We start from the raw sequence: 20,144 nt of genomic DNA, 5'->3' as shown, positions 1-20,144 counted from the left end.
ACGGGTGTAAACAAGTAGCGCTCGGAAAAGGTTACATTTATAACAGCGAATTGTGACGACGTAAAAACCGAATCCTGCGCGTTCCGATTGCAAACTTTATCACTTCCTTAATCCTTCGACCTGGAGGCTTTATCAGTCCATAAATTATTCAAATTCGTCTCATTTCCGTTTCGGAGGTTCTTTTTCGTTTTACGATGAAGCAATTCTCTCACTTCGCCCCCACCCATTGACCACCATCATTCACAATGATATACACCACTTCCGGCCAAAAATTTCTTACCACACAGAGGTCAGTGCTGTTGTTTATGTGTGTACATGTGCTTCGTCTTTGGACCGGAAGTTCCACCAGGACGCAATGCTCGAAGCGGGTAATTTCGGTTCTGCTTTTTCATACGGCACACACTCACACTCTCCTTTTGTGGACTATGTAGTTAATAGTCATGGCGTGTGGTGAGATTGTTAAGGTTCGGACATTTTCTTTTGGATTTTTTTTTCCTCTGCCAACGGCCGGTCGGCAGTCTTTGTTTGACTTGGGTCAGCAGGTTTATAACACTTTGTCCCATTTTTTCACAGCTGCGGGTGCGGAGAGAGTGAAAGAAGGGATTTTTTTATAGTTTTATCGCCTTTAATTACGTCGGCCTTGACTCGCGATTGGCTTGATGAGTTTTTCGTGTCGACAGCAAATTTTCATTCTGTTGGTTCTTTTTACCATTTTAACTGTGTCCTAGTTTAGGATCGTTTGAAAATGTGTGTAGGTGGTTTGGTTTATTTTGCAGTCGTAATTTTGAAGGGTACTGTGCTGAACGGTGCTGATTGTACAGGACGAGATGATGGTCTGTCATAGTTTTGCAATAGCGCGACTTCTTTGCCTTGTTTAGCACAGGTGCATATTTTTGGGGACCGTAAAACGGGGTGACTTTGATGACCGGGGGGATTTTGATCAGATTGACTCTTTTTTGAAAAGTGTGAGGAGTGCTTATAGTATTAAGGATTTTTTTTAAATCAACCAGATATGTTAAGTAATAGTTATACTTCTTTTTTTCTATGATTTATTGTTCAATTATTGTCTGTTTTACATGCAATAGGCAAGGTTGCAAAGACTCATTTCAGCTAAAATAATGTTTTTCGGAATAATAAAACCAAAAGATGGTATGATGGCATGTTTTACTTGTAACTTACAAGAAGAGGTTACAAAGTATGCGTTGGAAACATAAAACCTGCAAATTTTGCTTTCTATGAGTCACAATCAGCGATTTGCTGATCGCTGAGTGAGTGAGTGAGTGAGTGAGTGAGTTTGTGAAAAATCGCTGATTGTGACTCTCATGAAGTGAAATAAACAGGTTTAATATGTCAAACACATTCTTTGCAACCTCTTCTTGTATCCTACCAATTCAAAATTTGATCATGGCATCTAATTATTTCATAATTTAGAAAAACATTGTTTAAGCTGAAATGAGTCTTTGCAACCTTGGCAATAGGTGAATTCAGAGTTCCAGAATTTCATTCTGCTTTTTTTTTTTTCTTTAGTAGATTCATCACAGAATATCACGATTTTAATTGTTTTTTACTATTTTTACTATTTAAAACAAATTTCAAATCTTACAAACACAAAAAAGTCGTTGCATGTTTTCTTTTTTGCGATTACCTACACGGCAAGAAAAAAGTACCCAAAAGTAAGTTCATTTCACTCATCTCGGCACTATAGTTCAGGAACTCAAAAGTAGGTAAAGCGGATCAAAGTAGTTTTCATTTACTTGTGTGCAATTCGTATGGAATTTTCCACTGGCTTTTTAATCAAAAGTAAGTTAGTTGTACCCAAAAGTAGGTGAGTATGATTATACTTAACGAAGGGTTCCCACACTGGTTTTGCTCCTTCATTTTTGACAACATTAGAAGGAGAAAAGGAGACAAACTAGTCAAAAGTAGGTAAAAGTGAACTGGCCTACAAAACGAAACGGCCGGAAAATGGAAGTATTTTTTTATTCGATGGCGTGGATCGTAATTAACGCATTCCTGTATTCCGTGGTTTATTCTAGTCGAGTCGAACGTGTCCTGCGACACTTCCTGTTCTGGACGTTCAGTTTCACGCAGCCGGGGGGCTACAAAGTGATTGCTACGTACTAAAACGTCGACTTCGAACACACACAAGTCTGACAAGGAGCCTGTGCGAGCTCAGCAGATCCAATCACATATCAACATTCTCCAGGAACAGTAAACCCAGCGGTTTCCAGTTGAAGGTCGAGGAAAACGAAGCACAATGATTAAGGATTTAATATCAACTTATGTAATTATCAATTTTCATTAATACATTTATTCGTTGATGTTCATAGGTATGCAATTTGAAAAGTGAATTTGACAAGAAACAACAACAACAACCAACGAAAATACATTTTGATTGATAAATCCCTTTACATCATTCGCATACTCGCTTTTTATACTTTCTCATGCATAAACCATTTTTATACTAAGTTCGTATTCTCTCTCTTTATACGGATCTATGCGTCGGTCTGGAGAGTTGTGATTTAGCTTAGCTTTTAATATCTTTTGAGTGTACACCAATGACGCTTATATAAGGTCTGGGCCAAAGGACTTATTGGTGTTAGTGAAATGTGCAAATGTTTAGTGGTGTTCGTATTTTATTGCAATGTATATCTTTTTACACGAAACAGCTGTTGGCAGTAACGTATTTCTATCTGTTCTCAGTATGTTGGCAGTGACGTATTTCTATCTGTTGGCAGGTGTTCAGCAATGTTTACAGCATTTTTGCTTCTAACACCAGCTGCCTGTTGGCCCAGACCAGAGTTGATAATAGAAGAGTTACGCAGAGTGAAGGTCGACAACACTGATGTCGAACAATAGGCATTTTTTTTTTATTATTTTGGCAACCTTTGATTTGTTTACCCTAATAAACAAATACTATAAACGAACGATAAGCCGGGTGCGTAAACTATTCCACAAATAGTTTGGATGATACCCGGAACACGTCGTTAAGCTCCTTTTTATGGTTATTTTTATTAGGGTACACCTCGGATGACTTCACCTGGGTTGTGAAAGTTTTTTCTAGTTTCGATAACAACACTTCCCACGCAACAGAATCAGTTTGTTTACTATGCTCGATAGATAGACGGTTTGACAGTTCAATAGGTAGATTTTGGTTTCAGTCTATTATCAACTCTAGCACAGACCATATATAAATGTCATTGAGGCTACACGGCTAGATAATCAACTAAATAAATGTCGCTCCTTCAAAGATGTTGCAAGTTAAGTTAAGATTGGAATAATCGTAAAAGGATACCCGGAACAACAAATGAACACAGCACAACTCGATGCTGTACAGGATGCTCTACTCTCGAAGAGCAAAGGTATGAAAATATAAAACCAAAGTTCACAAAATGCAGCTACAAGCAAGGTTATTTGTCCCTGGTTTGCAAGGATCAAACAACAGCGACGTGGCTAAAAGATGTGACAAAGGTACTCACTCCTTGGGAAAATGCCGAGCTTATTGCCCTGGACGAGAAAGAGGTCCCTCGTCCGGAAATATTCCACGCATTCTTCCCACTAAGTGCTTAAGAGACTCATTGGGAGTCAAAATGATGGTTTAAGCACGAATGGCTGGAAAATATTGAATCGCTCCAACGCAAACAAACATGCCGAGTGGACGTTAAATGTTGATGAAGATTCGCTAAAGACACTGTCAGAACGTGACGTACTGAATTTCCGATTTAGTGAAACGCAGCTAAGGAAAATCAAAACTCGAGTATCAAACGATGGGTCTATCGCTCGCCCCAAAGGCAAAGATGAGCGATCTAAGAAACAAAATGAAACCCATTAAGCTCCTGCAAGTGAACCTCCACCATGCAAAAGGTGCTTCTGCTGTATTGAGTCAGAAGTTCAAAAAGGAGGAGCTGGACATGGCGCTTATTCAAGAACCATGGTCCAACAGAGAAAAAATACAAGGAATTGAAATAAACGCATGTAAGATATACTATGACGAAAAGCAGACTTCACCTAGAACTGCTATTCTGGTTACTAAAACATTGAAATGCTACCCTATTACAGAATTCATCAAACGGGACATAGTCGCAGTCATGGTTGAGGTACCAACCACCAAGAGAAAAAAAAAACCGAGATTGTAGTTGCTTCGGATTATTTTCCTGGTGATGCTCCTGAGGTACCTCCTCCTAAGATCGCATCATTAGTCCAATATTGCAGAGAATCATTGGCTGTGATGCAAATGCGCATCATACCGTGTGAGGTAGTATGGACATCAACAGTTGAGGTGAGTGCCTTTTGGAATTTCTCTCATCTTATAATATAGACATATGCAACAAAGGAAATGAATCTACATTTTCAAATGCCATTAGACAGGAAGTTTTAGACTTGACATTTTGCAACACTGCAATTTCTGAGAAGATTCGAGATTGGAGTGTGTCAGATGAAATCTCACTTTCTGATCATAAACAAATTATGTTTGAATGGGATGGTGGTGATTTACCACTTTCTGCATTTAGAGATCCTAGGAAAACAAACTGGGATCAATATGCACAGTGCTTAGATTCAGATATATTTACAAACGACGTAAAGGTTGATTCTATCCAACAATTGGAATCATTTTCTGAAAAGGTAAACGAAAAAATTATAAATTCCTACAACAGTAGCTGTCCTATCAAACGGTCTTCTTCTAACAGGGATGTGCCGTGGTGGAATTTGAAATTGGAACGCCTTCGGAAAGTTTCACGTAAGATGTTCAATAAGGCGAAAATCACTTCTGATTGGACTCAACATAAGAAAACCCTATCTAAATATAATAATGAAACACGGAAATCTAAGAGGCGATCTTCGATTCAAATGTGTAAAAATATAAACAGTACTCCTATAGTCGTGAGATTACAGAAAATTCTTGCGAAAGTCCATACGATTGAACTTGGTAATCTTAAATGTCATGATGGAGGTTTTACCAAATCTCCCTCTGAAAATTTAAATTTAATTATGGAAACACATTTTCCAGGTTCGGTATTGTGTGTGGAATCAGATATTTCTGATTCTGTTGGTGAAATTTGTTCTATAGAGACCTCGCCAGTGTCTCAGAGAACAGAAAACACCATACCAGATATAGTTGATGAAATTTTCACAATTGCCAGAGTGGAGAATGCTGTGAGATCTTTTCAGCCTTTTAAATCTGTGGGTGTGGATGGCATATTCCCGGCACTACTTCAAAACGGTGAAGCAATGCTGATTCCATCTCTAACTAAGATGTATAAGGCGAGTTTAAGATTAAACTACATTCCATCAAAATGGAGATTGGTAAGAGTTATATTCATACCGAAAAACGGGAGGCGTGATAAAACGCAGCCAAAATCATTTAGGCCCATTAGTCTCTCATCAATTTTACTGAAGACTATGGAAAAGGTGTTGAATGACTTCATCAATTCAACTTACATGTTAACACATCCAATATCTAATTTTCAGTTTGCGTATCAATCTGGAAAATCGACAGTTACTGCTCTTGATACTTTGGTAACTAAAATCGAAAAATCACGTTCAGTTAAAGAAATTGCACTTTGTTCTTTCTTTGATATTGAAGGAGCTATTGACAACGCATCCTATTCTTCTATGGTTGACGCCATGAAGAAAAGGAACTTCAACACGCACATCGTCAACTGAATTCATACTATGCTTGCAAAAAGAAAAGTCACTTCTGCGCTGGGAAGCTCATCTATAACAGTAAAGGCAACGAAAGGCTGTCTTCAAGGAGGAGTCCTCTCACCACTAATGTGGTCTTTAGTTGTAGATGATCTTCTAAGAAGCCTAGAGGTGAAAGGTTTCGAAGTTGTGGGCTTTGCGGATGATATAGTCATCGTAGTTAGAGGAAAGTTTGACGCTATCATTTCAGAAAGAATGCAACAAGCTCTAAAGTTTACCAAATCTTGGTGTATTAAGGAGGGCCTAAACATTAATCCGTCAAAAGTAGTAATCGTTCCTTTTACTAGAAAAAGGAAGGTTCAACCTAAAGGAGTTCAAGCTTGGAGGAGAACAGATCCATCTTAGTGAACAGGTCAAATACCTAGGAGTTATATTGGATGCCAAGTTGAATTGGAATGCTCAGATTGATTCTGTGATCAACAAAGCAACAAGTGCCCTGTGGTTATGCTCCAAAACTGTTGGTAGAACATGGGGTTTGAAACCAATAACGACAATGTGGATTTACACATCAGTAATCCGTCCAAAAGTAACTTATGTTTCGTTAGTGTGGTGGCCAAAAACGAAAGAGGCTACCACACAGAGGAAGCTGGCAAAACTACAACGTCTAGCATGTATTGCTACAACGGGTGCGATGCGCAGCACCCCATCAAAAGCGTTTGATGCAATTCTCAATCTACTGCTCTTGCATGAATACGTGCAACTAGAAGCGGAAAGAAGTGCTCTAAGGCTCATAAAAAAGTCATGCCTGGTGACCTGGTTGATCACCTAAGCATTTTACAATACTTCCAAAGAGGACCAGTGATGAGAACGAATGGAGACTGGATGAAACCAGAGGACAATTATGACACTCCCTTCAACGTATGTGAAATGTTGCGTTCGGATCATATTTTTCACAGATGGCTCAAAAATTGGAACACAAACAGGAATCTTTGGCCCTGGGAAATATTTCAGTAGTGATGGGACATTGTCCAACAGTGTTTCAAGCGGAAATCGTGGCCATACTTGAATGTGTAAGTGTTTGCCTATTTTCTATCTGTATTTTTTCTGACAGTCAAGCAGCACTAAAAGCGCTTCGTCCTTAGAAATGTACATCAAAGATTGTCTGGGAATGTATTCTCTTGTTGCGACAGCTGTGCAAACAGAACTCAGTAAACTTATATTGGGTTCCTGGACACTGTGGCATTGAAGGGAATAAAAGGATAGACGATCTCGCAAAATTAGGTTCCAATTCACCGTTTATTGGCCCAGAACCGTACTGTGGAATATCAAACTGTACGGTAAAAATGGAACTCAAACGCTGGGAAGAACAAAGGGTGATGGCCAACTGGATGGCCGTCACAAAGTAAAACCAGTCGAAAAGATTTATAACTCCAAATGTAACACATACCAAAAAGCTCTTGGAGCTCAATAAACTGAGCACTGTCCGAGTAGATATCATTTGAAGAACATTGGTCGGGTTCAGAGCGATATCTGCCGTTTCTGTAGCATAGAACGTGAAACCTCAGAACATCTGCTCGGCAGTTGCGGTGCATTACACAAGCGTAGATCTAAATTTCTTCGTAGTGTTATCTTACAACCTAGTGGAATTTTGTCTGCTAATCCTGGAAAGGTAGTGGGTTTCATAAACCATATCATACCTGACTGGGAAAGGACGTGTCCAGGCAATTAGCTGTCCACTCATTAAATGGTGGTCAGCTTGCATGATACGAACAGTAAACAGGGGTACCACAAAAGTTCAAATAATGGACGCGGTGGTTCAACTCCCAAAAAAAAAAAAATCAACTACCTACTATCCTACATGTCATTCATCCATTTTTCACCTAATAATACGTTCAGACTATAGCTGATGTAATGTAATATAGGCTATCTTGCAATGAGCACTCATACATAGGATGACAGTGAAAACTAGATGTATGGGTGCTCATTGCAAGACAGCCTATATTGCATGAGATAAGCCATAGTCTATACGGGGTATAAGACCTCTTAGATTTTCACTGTTTACATTTTGTTAAAGCTTTTGGTGAGCGTATTTTAAATTGATTCGCACGTACATTTTGTGTGCAAAATGCCTCGAAAATCACACCCGAAACTGTAGTGGAAGCAGTTAATTCAGTGCGAGGGAATCAATTTTTTCTTCGTAAGGCATCTCAGCACTTTAGGTAACATCCCCTGGAACTCTGTACAGTAAATTTTACAATTTGCACATGAATTAACCAGGAGGATCTACTGTTTTGACAATCGCCCAGGAAACCATCCTATGTGAAACCATCTGGATTGCTGGAGAATGGGGATATCCATTGACGACAACCGTTAGCAAAGATGGATTGCTCGATTACGTTAAATCCAATTGAATTTTTAGTTAACCCATCTTAAAGAAGATAGTTTAGTGATTTTAATCCCCCTATCAAAATTCAAAATGTCCGCAGCGTAGATCCACTCTCTGTGTTTTCACTAAAGGTACACTTGAGAACGCTCTCAAAATAATGAATCTAACTTCAATATGATTCGGAAACTCAAACAAATGGGGAAATTCTATATTTAAAAAAAATGACAAAGGCTAGTTAAACTTAAAATTTCAACTCTTTTCTAGATACTTGAACTCTAAAAAACATATATTTTGCGGCTGATAAAGGGGGTGGGGCAGTTGAAGTTGAAGTTTGACACCCATTTTAATATGGTTCCGGTCATGGCCCCAATTTACCACATCTCCCAGGGCACCCAGAATCTGCTCCAAGATAAACCGAGCAAGTCGTGGATCTGATCGAACATCCATTGTCATAGGCAAGCAAAACCATTTAGTTTGTCTCCCATGTAAATTTGGTTCCGGTCAAAGCCCCATTTGACCTTATCCCCTGGGGCACCCAGAACCTATTCCAATATGACCTCGTGATTCTGAAAATGCTTCTGGAGATATCGAACATTACTGTTCACATTACCGGAACCAATTTTAAGGAAATGGTCAGATCTCGGTTGTTTCTTAACCGATCTTAGATCTTTTGCCACCAGTGAGTTCAAAATTCCGTCTAATATCAGGAAAAAATACAAAATTGAAAAAAATTGGCATACCCCCGAATAATCCGGAATATCTTCGGTGGCCACTAGCCAAATTAAATGCCTGAATTCTCACTAGTGCCCGACATTACAATTTTAACCATAAGAAATCAGTATTGGGTCATTCTCTGAAACTTGTTCACCGCACCAAAGAACACAGCTTTGAAACCAAGCACCGCATCAAGGTTGCCGGATTGTTTTTTTTTGTCACCAGTACAATTTATTAAGTAAATATAAAATATTTCAGAGCCACTGGCAACCCTTGCTTCGATGCTGAGAACCAAAACAAACAGTTGTCAAAAATGTAAAAGGAAATCTGATTCGATCTCGGTTTCGAATGTTTTTGAGGAAAATTATCTCATTGAGGCTGGGATTAACGGTAAGATATTAATAAATATTGCTTTCTATCACATATCAGATAAATCCCGTATTTAATTCACAGTTTTATACATTAGACAGGACGTTAGCAATGGACCAGCGAGACGAGGATTCAGATGAGGAAGTAGACCAAGAAGTGGAATACCTAATCGAGGACCCGCTGTATAATGCTGGCCAGGATGAGGAACCATTTGCCGAAGACGAACTTTCAAACAAGTCGGATGCTCCAGACTGCTCAACACTCGTCAACTATACGATAAACCCATTTTTGAATCAGAGTGAATTTTCAACTGATGATTCAACACGAGAGGCAGGAGATTTAGCTGAGGAAGCAGTAGAGCAAAAATGATTCTCCTTTCTGGCCAATTATTTCGTGAAGAAGTATACGAGGCAAAAAAATGGTGTATGCATCAACGAAAAACCAAACGTTCCCGCAAAAGTATCCAGAGACAGTCTGTCAGATGTCTTTGAGTGCATATGGAGCTTCGTCAAACCACATCTCTGCCGGGAAATTGATGTGAATGAAGTTGACGGGATCAAAGTTTCGTGGTCTGCGAAAGAAGATCCGGATATTCGCGATATTAATAACTTCGTCTACCTACGGGACGCAAAAAAGAAAGGCCATGATTAAATTGGACCAGCTAGGAGAGGGAAAAATCATGCTAAACTGGAGAGAGGAAACTATCAATGTGGTTGCATTCGCCTACTCCCAATCCGTCAGTTCTGTGGCTATCTGGGAAGAAGTCAACAAATGCCTTTTTCAACCAAGTGAAACAGACAGAGCTGGAGCACCAAGCAACGTAAACCTCGATGAGTTGGTCCAACATTTGAAAGAGCAAAACTCCCACTTGAGAAGCCACGATTCTGGATGAATTCAGTGGGCCAACTGGATACACACATCTCCAGCTCATCTTCAGACTGGGTTGATGACACAGTTGCCACCAGCGGAAATGAGGGGTATGTTTTCGTCCCTTCCTATCTCTGAAGGAAGTCGATCAGCATGTGTGCGTGAAGGTCTGGTGGTTGCTCAAAACATCGTAGACAATCTCGCCCCCAGTGTTCAAGTGTTGTGTGATAAAGCGGAACAACTTATAAACTTCGCTTTTGAAGTGAAACTGTTGGCTCAAGGTTTGAACGAGAAGCTAAATATGTGCCGAGACATGCTGAAGGGTATGCAAACTTCTTTGGCACCCCAGGAATCAACTGTAAGTCAAAGAGTTGCAGAAGAAGTTGGGGACGTAATGGATGTTGATCATGCTTAGTTGAAATAAAGTTTGACAGAACATGTGTTTTACGGCAAATATTCATAGAATGCGTTTATTTCTTGTCTTCAAAGCCAAATGCGCTCAGTGGCTGATCGAGGCCAATATTTGGGTCAAAGTTGCCTCCGAAAATGTACCCACATTTATGAAAAAGTTTTGTACACGAATAGTTTTCAAACTTGACGAATGTCTCGGTAATCGTTATGGATAATGGCTTCTTACTGTTTTCGACGTAGTTTCTCTTCTGGTGCTTTTTGCAGATTCCAAAGATCACCTCGATTGGATTGAACATCGGGCAATATGCAGGCAAGAAGATGGGTAGAATGCCCAGGGATCGAAGATATATTATGATATTTTTATCACAATGTATTCTAGCACCATCCATTATCCATTCAGAATGATGCCCTGGATACGTTTCTGCTTTTCCACTTTGAATTGCAAACTTCCGGATGCACTCGAAAAACTTTTGACGAGTAAAATTACCTTCTGTTCTATACGATTCCAGCAGCCCTGTTTGTCCTAGAAAGCATAAGTAGGATTCCCGTGGGCGCCTTTTAAATTCACCGCGATAGATGACCTTTTTTCCTTTAACTCCATATCCGTAGTTCCACAGCATGTCACGAGAATCGAATGAAACCTCGTTGATGAAAACAATTTGGTGAAGCTCCCACTTGAAAGCTTCTAGCTCATCAGCATACCTAATAATATGAAATATTTATATCGAAATTGTCATCAAAATAGTTTTATAGTGATTAATTAGTTTTATACCTGAGAATATCCACCTTCCGAATTTTCAATCTTCTTCCATGTCAGTCCAGCAGTTTTCAAAATCCGAATGACGGAAGCAGCGCTGATAGAGATTTTGAAATGCTTTTGGAAGCGATATCGTGCTTCATCTATGAAGATCACAGGTTCCTTGTAATACAAATCCAGCAGCCATTGTCGTTGCATGGTTCCAAAACGTCGATACACTTGTGTTCGGTGCTTTCTTGAGTAGACTCCGTCGCGCTCGTACGTGCGTATCCATTAGCATATAATGAATTTTGATTTACTAAATATTTTTGCCAGAGAAGCACGGTTCATTCCGAGAAAATAAAACGTGTAGAGGCAATTATAAACTGTTTTAACACTTGCATGATTATTATGTACTGCAAAATATCTTCGTGGGGCATTTTACGCGACAAATTAAAAATATTTATAATTAAAGGATGTTAATTTTGAATCAAAGTGCTCGATGGATAAATATTGACTCTCATCAGGCGCAAAAGTTCAATGTTTCTTTACAAAATTTTAACAGGCTGCCCAACCGCGGCCTTTGCTTGAAGCGCGGCCGTTCCTTTCGTTAGGCATAGGCCGCGTGAAATTTTGGGGAAATACCCCAATATGAATTTCATTGATTTACCTTATGAAAAATAATGTCGACAAAAAAAAAGAAACGGAGCAGACTGGAATCGAACCATAGACGTTGATATTACGAGTCCTGTGACTGACTCACTCGTCTTTCAACTCATGTTCAAAGAAAATCTTCCATAAGTCACGGTTATGAAAAAAATGTGTTGCGTTCATTATTCGTGTCTTATGAAATTCTGAAGTCTATTTGCCTCAGTGTACTTGTTCTTGCCGGTCTATCTGTAATATGTTTGTTTCTAAGTAGGGTAAAAAAAACTTATACATCCAGAATGTAATAAATTATGACAATCCATACTTGTCAGAATTGATGTGATCCCGGTCTTCGAAAATAGTTCGTGATTTCGGACGCAGAAATGCAATTTTGTTTAAATATGGATAAATCTCGCGTCACTTTTCCCATAGACCATTCTACATTGATCGATTCTCTTCATCGACTTTCTGTTAATAACTTGGTGGAATTCATATTTTGGTTTAATTTTTCTTAATAGTCTGTTAAAAGAAAGTATTATTACGAGTATAGGATGATAAGAACAGCTGAACATGTTTCTGGAGCAGAGTTATTAACTAAAGAGAGAGTCGATTTGAAAATTGACGTGAGGAATATCGTCAATTGCAATGGAATCAAACACTTGGATGCCAAAGCCTCGTAAGAGAGTCACCGAAACAGCCCTGTAATCGCAGAGCGTAGCAGTAACGCAACGCTGCTGGCGTCAGATGATGAAAATTAACGACCCCAAAGCTCTCAGCCGCTAATGGTGCCTCAATGTTGACGGCCGGAAACTACCAAAAGGAACTTGTCTTGCATGCGTGGGAGGTAAAATGTGGCGTTTTATTTCAGGCGAGTGGTAAACTTCTACAGCCACCAAGGAACCGACCGACCACAAACATAATTCAGCTTCCGATGGCACAAGGCAGATGTGTGTTGTGTGTGTGCTTCATCGTTTCACTTCACGATACAAGAAGGTCCTCTGCGTCATTGTTTGACGCAAATATGACGGTAACTTGTAAGCGCAAATAAGTAGTTGTCAACTTGTAGCGAAATTGACTGAAGGTATTCTCTGGGTTAGGTAAGATGCGTCATGAACCATCGGTTTACTGTTTGCGTGAGTGGTGAAATTCAATTCAAAGGTTAACTTGCATCTAATCTCGAAGATACATTGTTGTCATTCAACGTTGTTTAGGATCGTGCTCGCATTTCACGTGAATTAATAGTAGAAACAAAATTAGTATAATTCAAACTCATTCAACTCCACACAAAGCGAAATCCTTTGCGTGTTTCGAGTATACACGAAGTGTGTTTAGCATGGTTAAGTGTCCTATTAAATTGCATCGACACGCAACATCACCACGAACGGACTGTCACAGGAAAGGTGCCTTCCAGTGTTTTTGTGTCTTTGCGGTGAGGGTGGTGATCCTTTATGATTTGTGTAAGTCCCTTAATGTTCGTGTAAAGAATGGCATGTTGCTCTGAGCTCTTGAGTACTTGACGTCCTTTGTGGAATACTGTCAAGAGAACACTTTAGATTAGAGCTTTGATTTGGTCAAACAGAAAGATGCTTCATTTATTTGCTTTTTAGACCCAGTGGTCCTATCTATCAATCCCATCGTTGACCTTAAATAACAACACACCCAACCAAGTAAAAAACATAACAGCGAGCGTTTTGCCGGCTCTCAACCTAGCGTTCTAGATGCACTTCATACCAACTTCTATACCAACCAATGCATGGATTTGTATATTGTGTGGCAAGCATAATGATACTCTAGGTCCACGGAAGTCGAGAACATTTCCAACCCGAAGATTTACTCGACCAGACCGGGAATGGAACCCGCAGCCTCCGGCTTGGTAATACCTTACCTTTACTGACTAGGCTATCTTAGGCCCATAAACTAATAACCACTAGTATTCAATTATCCTGGCAAGGAAGTTTATGCTATATTTACAAAAGCATGTGCACCCTAATCACGAATGGGTCTAGATTTCCCATTTTGTCGTAAAACTTGCACGTCATGTTCGAAAATAGGACCTACAGATTCTGTTGACCAGCGCAACGTAGGGTAGAAAACTACTTCGGCATAAACACCCATTTCCGTCACATCGAACAAAAACATCAAATATATCAACGATTTAGACTTGAACGAATCATACAGTGAAAAAATAAAAGAAAAGCAGATCGATATTATTTTTTCATTCAATAAACCTATCCGATGAGCTAAAAATATAAGACGTCTCACAGCAGCAAGCAACAGCGAAGTTTTACAAATGACTCAATGATGGGCTTATTGCATCCTTTCGCAACCCGCGTAGAGTGATCCGGAGTGACGGCGATGATGATGGTGCTAATCTCGGTGAACCCAATGGATATGACCCACCATTAATAGGACATCAATCACAAAATCGAGAGACAACCACATCGTCATGAATGTTGGATGGTTGTGGCAAATCGTTATTGATATTTTTCCCGCTTTTTGAAATATGTTTATTTTACTTGGACATATTCGTGTGAGGTTTTACAACCGGAAACGTTTCATGTGGTGAATGCAAACAACATTCTGGTTAAACATAGCGATTGGTTACGATTAGATCGTTCGGAAATTTTTAAACATGTTCGACCACACCTACCTTTGATCTCCTCTTCGGTCAGAGCTCTGCATTTTGTTGTGGGATTGCTCTGCAATGAGAGAGAGAGAGAGAGATAGACAGGGAAACGTCAACCGGATAAGCGAATAATTAGATTCTCGGTGAAAAATCAGAATTAAAGCAATTACCTTTCGTCGTCCTATCAACGCTGCTCCCAACATCTGGAAAATAGCGGAAAAAGTTAAGAGAAAAAGCATTAATAAGCGCAACCAAGGCAGAAATTGTTCCTGCTAATGAGGAAAGTTGTCCAACTCGCTTGCATTGCTGCTCGCAATGCTATACAATGGTAGGGATAAACTAGTGCGGATATGAAATGTGGACTACTGGCCTGGCCTCAGCAGGGAAGCCCACACATGAGATTGCAATTTTATAACTAAACCAACCCGGATGCAAGAGTAAGTGCTTTGCAATGTTGCCCAACAGCGTCAGTGCTCCAGTTTTCGCTGACATGTGGTGTGAATCCGTGTGATAATAGATTCAATGTGAGCACTGGTGAACTGAACTATGTAAACTAAACACAACAGGAATATTCGACTGAATCCCAGAACTGTGGTTCAAGAGGATCCTGAAAAGGAAGTTAAAGCGAATCACTGAGCGGCAAAGGCATGAGTTCAATTCGCATCCCAGTCAAGTCACGAATGACCCAAGAGTGTTAAAGTGACTTTATAATAAATTTAAATAAATCATAAGTATGGATTTTACAAATTTCAGAAGAGAATTGAAGTGAATCCAAAAATGAGGATCCAAGCCGATTGTAGAATCAAAATTCAAGAAAAGGCTAAGGCAACGCAACGGGTTCAGAAACCCGATCTTCGTTACATTTTGGTAAGTACCCAACTAACATTTTCAGCTTTGTAAGCCAACTTTTCCAGCGTTGTACTGTAAAGTAGCTGAAAAGAAGCTGCAGATACAGCTACAAGCAAAAGCTAGCAAAATAGTTTTGGAGAGCGTTTACTCAACTTTCTCACAACCATTATTCAATTTGTCAGTCGCACTGAATAACATCAGCCATAAACGCTAATGTCACTTCTATACACACACTAATCAACTTTCAACTTGTAGCGGCAAAAAAAAGCTAACAAAGTGAATATGTTACTCATTTGATGGCTTCTACACAACCAACCACTCTTGCTGAATAACATAAACATCAAAAGTACTTTTTCAACAACTACATAACCTGTACTCAGTTTATAAACTGTGTTAGAGCAACTTCGGAAGCATTTTCACAGTCAACTAGGTTTATTTTTAGACGTGTGCAGTTTTACAGCTTTTACTCTGCTCCTTTACAAAGCTGAAGTAACTAGTCGAGAAAAGTGATTCATGTGCACTATTATACAGCCTGTACTCAGTGATTTTGTTGTAGAAGGGAATGTTGATTTGTTTACATAAGTTCAAAGTGTTGGCGTAGCACAGTTGTTAGTGTCAAGGTTTGCCAATGAGGTCGTCTCGAGTTCGATTCCAGGTTCCTCCGGTGCAGGGTAAATAATTTGGTGATGATTTGTAACTAATTTCGATTAATTTGATTCACAGCAAAATAAACTCAATAAATTCCTTCATCAAAAAGCGTAAACAGTATTTAACCCGGCTTCAAGAGAAAGCTGTGTAGTGATTATTGGATAACCGGGAAAAGGTTGAATAAGCGCCTTTCAAGTTCACACTCAACTAAACAGCAGGATAACAGCTGTATATAAGCGTTAATCGATATGCAATAAGAGCTTCTACCGACCGTTCCAACAGCCATAAGTAGCTGAGTAAGTTCGCCAGATTTGCTTGTATAGAGGTTGCGTAAAGGTTTCTTCATATCGTATAACGTTTGAATACAGCTTGGGGCTGTATAAATGAAATGAGTAAAGCGTTTACGTTGTGAAAATTGTTAGTTGGGTAGTCGTACATATCCAGAATATAATATTTTTGTCTATCTAACAACACTTCCCAACTAACAATTTTCACAATGTAAACGCTTTACTCATTTCATTTATACAGTCTCAAGCTGTATTCAAACGTTATACGAAATGAGGAAACCTTTACTCAACCCTCTATACAAGCAAATCTGGCGAACTTAGTCAGCTACTTATTGCTGTTGGAACGATCGGGAGAAGCTCTTATTGCATATCCATTAACGCTTCTATACAGCTGTTATCCTGCTGTTTAGTTGTGTGTGAACTTGAAAGGCGCTTATTCAACCTTTTCCCGGTTATCCAATAATCACTACACAGCTTTCTCTTGAAGCCGGGTTAAATACTGTTTACGCTATTTTATGAAAGAATTTATTGAATTTATGTTGCTGTGAATCAAATTAATCGAAATTAGTTACCAATCATCACCAAATTATTTACCCTACACCGGAGAACCTGGAATCGAACTCGAGACGACCTCATTGGCAAACCTTGACACTACCAACTGTGCTACGCCAACACTTTGAACTTGTGTAAACAAATCAACATTCCCTTCTACAACAAAATCGCTGTGCTTTATAATAGTGCACATGAATCACTTTTCTCGACTAGTTATAAAAGAGCAGAATAAAAGCTGTAAAACTGCACACGTCTAAAAATAAACCTAGTTGACTGTGAAAATGCTTCCGAAGTTGCTCTAACACAGTTTATAAGCTGAGTACAGGTTTTTTAGTTAGCGCTTTTGATGTTTATGTTATTCAGCAAGAGTGGTTGGTTGTGTAGAAGCCATCAAATGAGTAATATATTCACTTTGTTTGCTTTGTTTTGCAGCACAAGTGGAGAGTTGATTTGTGTGTGTATAGAAGTGACATTAGCGTTTATTGGCTGATGTTATTCAGTACAACCAGTGAATAATGGTTGTGAGAAAGTTGAGTAAACGCTGTCCAAAACTATTTTGCTAGCTTTTTCTTGTAGCTGTATCTGCAGCTTCTTTTCAGCTACTTTACAGCACAACGCTGGAAAAGTTGGCTTACAAAGCTGAAAATGTTAGTTGGGTTTTTACATACTATTAATCATGGAGCTGTGTGATATCTTTGAAAAGTACATGAGATTGTTTGCTGTATTATGATTTTCGTATAGTTTTGTTGATAAGTAGAGTCGTTTCTTGCACTTTCAATCAGTTGGAGATCTTCAAACTAGCTAATCGTCATGAAGTCATACGGTTATTTGAATAAGCTCTGATTCAGCTGACATAGTGATGAAATATGTGAGGGATTATCTGATTGAATAGTTGATCAGTAGAAGGTCTTCTGAATAATTGATCAATTTTTAAAAATATCCAAGGGGCTTTGAAATTCTCCAAAGTTCAGTAATCGTCTCTGAATTTAAATTAACTTAAAAAAAATTGGGACCACTTTGAAAAAGTGCCATGAACCGTGAGGACATATCGAGAGCTTCCTAATAAAATTGTTCTGGTTATTTTGCATGACGTGTTCCGGGTATCATGCAAACCATTTTTGGAATAGTTCTATCGTTTGGGTTATCATTTGTCTATGGTATTTTTTGTTAGGGCTTCGCAAAAGAATTATGAATATTAGGAAAGCTTCGAGAGTGTAAGGAAAGTTCCATGAATTACAAAGAAGTCCAGAGAGCTCTAATTTATTGAGAAGTTTAAAGCTTTGGGGAGTAACGATATCTTTAGAGAAGTCCCGAATATCGAGAAAGTTTAAAGATCTTCAAGAGAATATTCAGAAAACTTTGTACATTTCAGGAAAATGTTGAAATTTCATCGAAGTTCTAGAGTAGTTTTAGGAGAACTTCAGAGTAGTTCTGACGAGAACTTAGTTCTGAGGAGATCTTCAGGGTAGTTTTGAGGAGAAGTTCAAAGTAATTCTGAAGAGAGCTTCAGAGTAGTTCTGAGGAGAAGTTCAAAGTATTTCTGAGGACATCTTCAGAGTAGTTCTGAGGAGAGCTTCAGAGTAGTTTTGAGGAGAAGTTCAAAGTAATACTGAAGAGAATCTCAGGGAATTTCTGAGAACTCCAGAGAAATTACATTAGCCTCAGGAAAATTTCGGGAAATTTATGAAACTCCCGGGAGCACCCGGAACATATCTGGCCAGCGTGGTCCTCAGTACTTAATATGGCCACCAAGTATCCGGAGAAGCTAGGTCTAGAGATATTTAGGGATTTTAAGAGATCCCAAGAGAGGATTAAAAAAAAATTTAAAGGGGCTGTTCATTAGTCATGTAGAGAAAGATCTGGCTCTATAATCGATTCACTGATTAAATTGGTACCAAAGAATCGATCTTTGGTAGATCGATCTTTTGGTTCTTTATTTTAATTGATCTTTCTGACGTTTATAACTAGTGTAATCCCATTTTCAAGTGGTTAGTTAGCTATCCTCATTTTCACTCTAGCCAAAAATGTTGGTTTGTCATTGTTATCCTCACTTTCGAACCATCAATACTCTTGCATATAGAATGCCTGTTTACGTTGGTACCCCAAGAAAAATTTTCCTTTATAATATTCAATTAAATGTTGTCGTGACGGCAGAGCTGGAAAGCAGCTCAGAGCGTTAGCAAAGCAACTGTGTGCATGCATTTCAAAACACTCGACAAAGAGTGTGTGGTTCTCCCATTTTCTTCGCACACTCTTTTCCAACTAACCTGTGAGAAAGCGACTCACGCAATGAGCGGTACACTCTTCTTTGTCTTCTTTGAGTTCTTTGCAGACTTTGCTTACCACGGCTGCATGCATAGGAGATGAAGAAGGTCATAACGAAGAATAATTTTGTCTTTTTGCTTGGTTTCCCATTTGCAACCCTACACTGAGTGGCTCTCTTTGCGTCGGAGCCATCAGAGCAATGGCTACACATTGAGCTTTCGTTATTTCTGGGTGTGTGTCTGTCTTCTCTTCTCATGTAGACTCCAATGTTGGGGGGGGGCGGTGTTGGAGAGTGTCTACAAGGGGGAGGGGGGTGGGTCTAAAATCCCTCAAAATTGGTCTACAAGGTTTAGTACCAAAACCAGTATGTATGTATATGGCTTCCACTTTTGTTTATATATTTATTTATTTCGTCAAGCAAAGTAGACTACATACAATGTTTACAATGTTTTACTTGCATGCTATGCATTATTTCTATTTCTTCTTAGTCAAGTTTTTATTTGGCTTTTGGACATAGTGATGTCAATTTCTTTGCAATTTATTTCATACAGGCGCATAATTCGATTGATGGGACCATTTGTTGCGTAATTTGTTTTGCATGTTCTAAAAGGTCTACAGGGCTCATTAAAATTGAGTTGTGAGAGTATTGCTGCAGATTCTATGCGATGAGAAATAATGCCATTGATAAAGAAAAGCATTGCAAATTCACGCCCTTAGTGTTTGTAAATTGATGATCATGCAGCGTGCTTTATAGGATGATAGAGGAAATGTAGTCCAATTTAGTCGCAAAAGAAATTACTTATGAACAGATTCAATGCGTTCTTCGTGTATGACAGTGTATGGGCTCCATACTATGTGGCTGTATTCCAAAATAGGTCTTGCATATGTAGTGTACAGTAATTTTATAGTGTATGGGTCCTGAAAATTGTAACTGAACCTCTTAATGAAGCACAGCATGCTATTTGATTTACTTATGATAGTGTTATAATGTTCTTCAAATGTAAGTTTGGAGTCCAGTAAGGGAAACGCTCCTCTAGTTGCGGTACGTTAGAAGCGTTAGGTTTCTGTAATTGTGCATGGAGACTCAATACACAACTATAGAAGCCTAACGCTTCTAACGTACCGCAACTATAGGAGCGTTTA

At 39.0% G+C, this 20,144-nt stretch overlaps 1 protein-coding gene and 2 pseudogenes across 4 annotated transcripts in view; 1 reads left to right on the top strand and 2 right to left on the bottom strand.

The window, feature by feature from the left end:
- The window catches only part of Eip63F-1 (Ecdysone-induced protein 63F 1), a 289,880-nt gene that overhangs the window by 223,023 nt on the left and 46,713 nt on the right, over positions 1-20,144 (bottom strand). For 2 of the 4 annotated variants that reach the window (XM_065231903.1, XM_065231904.1), the window contains exons 2-3: positions 14,571-14,603; positions 14,425-14,473 (exon numbers count right to left, since the gene is read on the bottom strand). In XM_065231903.1, coding sequence (XP_065087975.1) covers positions 14,425-14,473; positions 14,571-14,603 — 82 coding nt within the window. The remainder of the gene's footprint in view (positions 1-14,424; positions 14,474-14,570; positions 14,604-20,144) is intronic. The other 2 variants (XM_065231905.1, XM_065231906.1) reach the window with 1 other exon arrangement.
- On the top strand, positions 8,811-10,394 carry LOC135709695 (uncharacterized; annotated as a pseudogene).
- LOC135709696 (uncharacterized) lies at positions 10,450-11,566 on the bottom strand (annotated as a pseudogene).

The sequence above is a fragment of the Ochlerotatus camptorhynchus genome, unplaced genomic scaffold (genome assembly GCF_037179485.1).
Source record: "Ochlerotatus camptorhynchus isolate MF236.1 unplaced genomic scaffold, CSIRO-AGI_Acam_v1.1 ptg000361l, whole genome shotgun sequence".
NCBI lineage: Eukaryota > Metazoa > Arthropoda > Insecta > Diptera > Culicidae > Ochlerotatus > Ochlerotatus camptorhynchus.
This window is presented reverse-complemented; position numbering and strand designations above follow the sequence as displayed.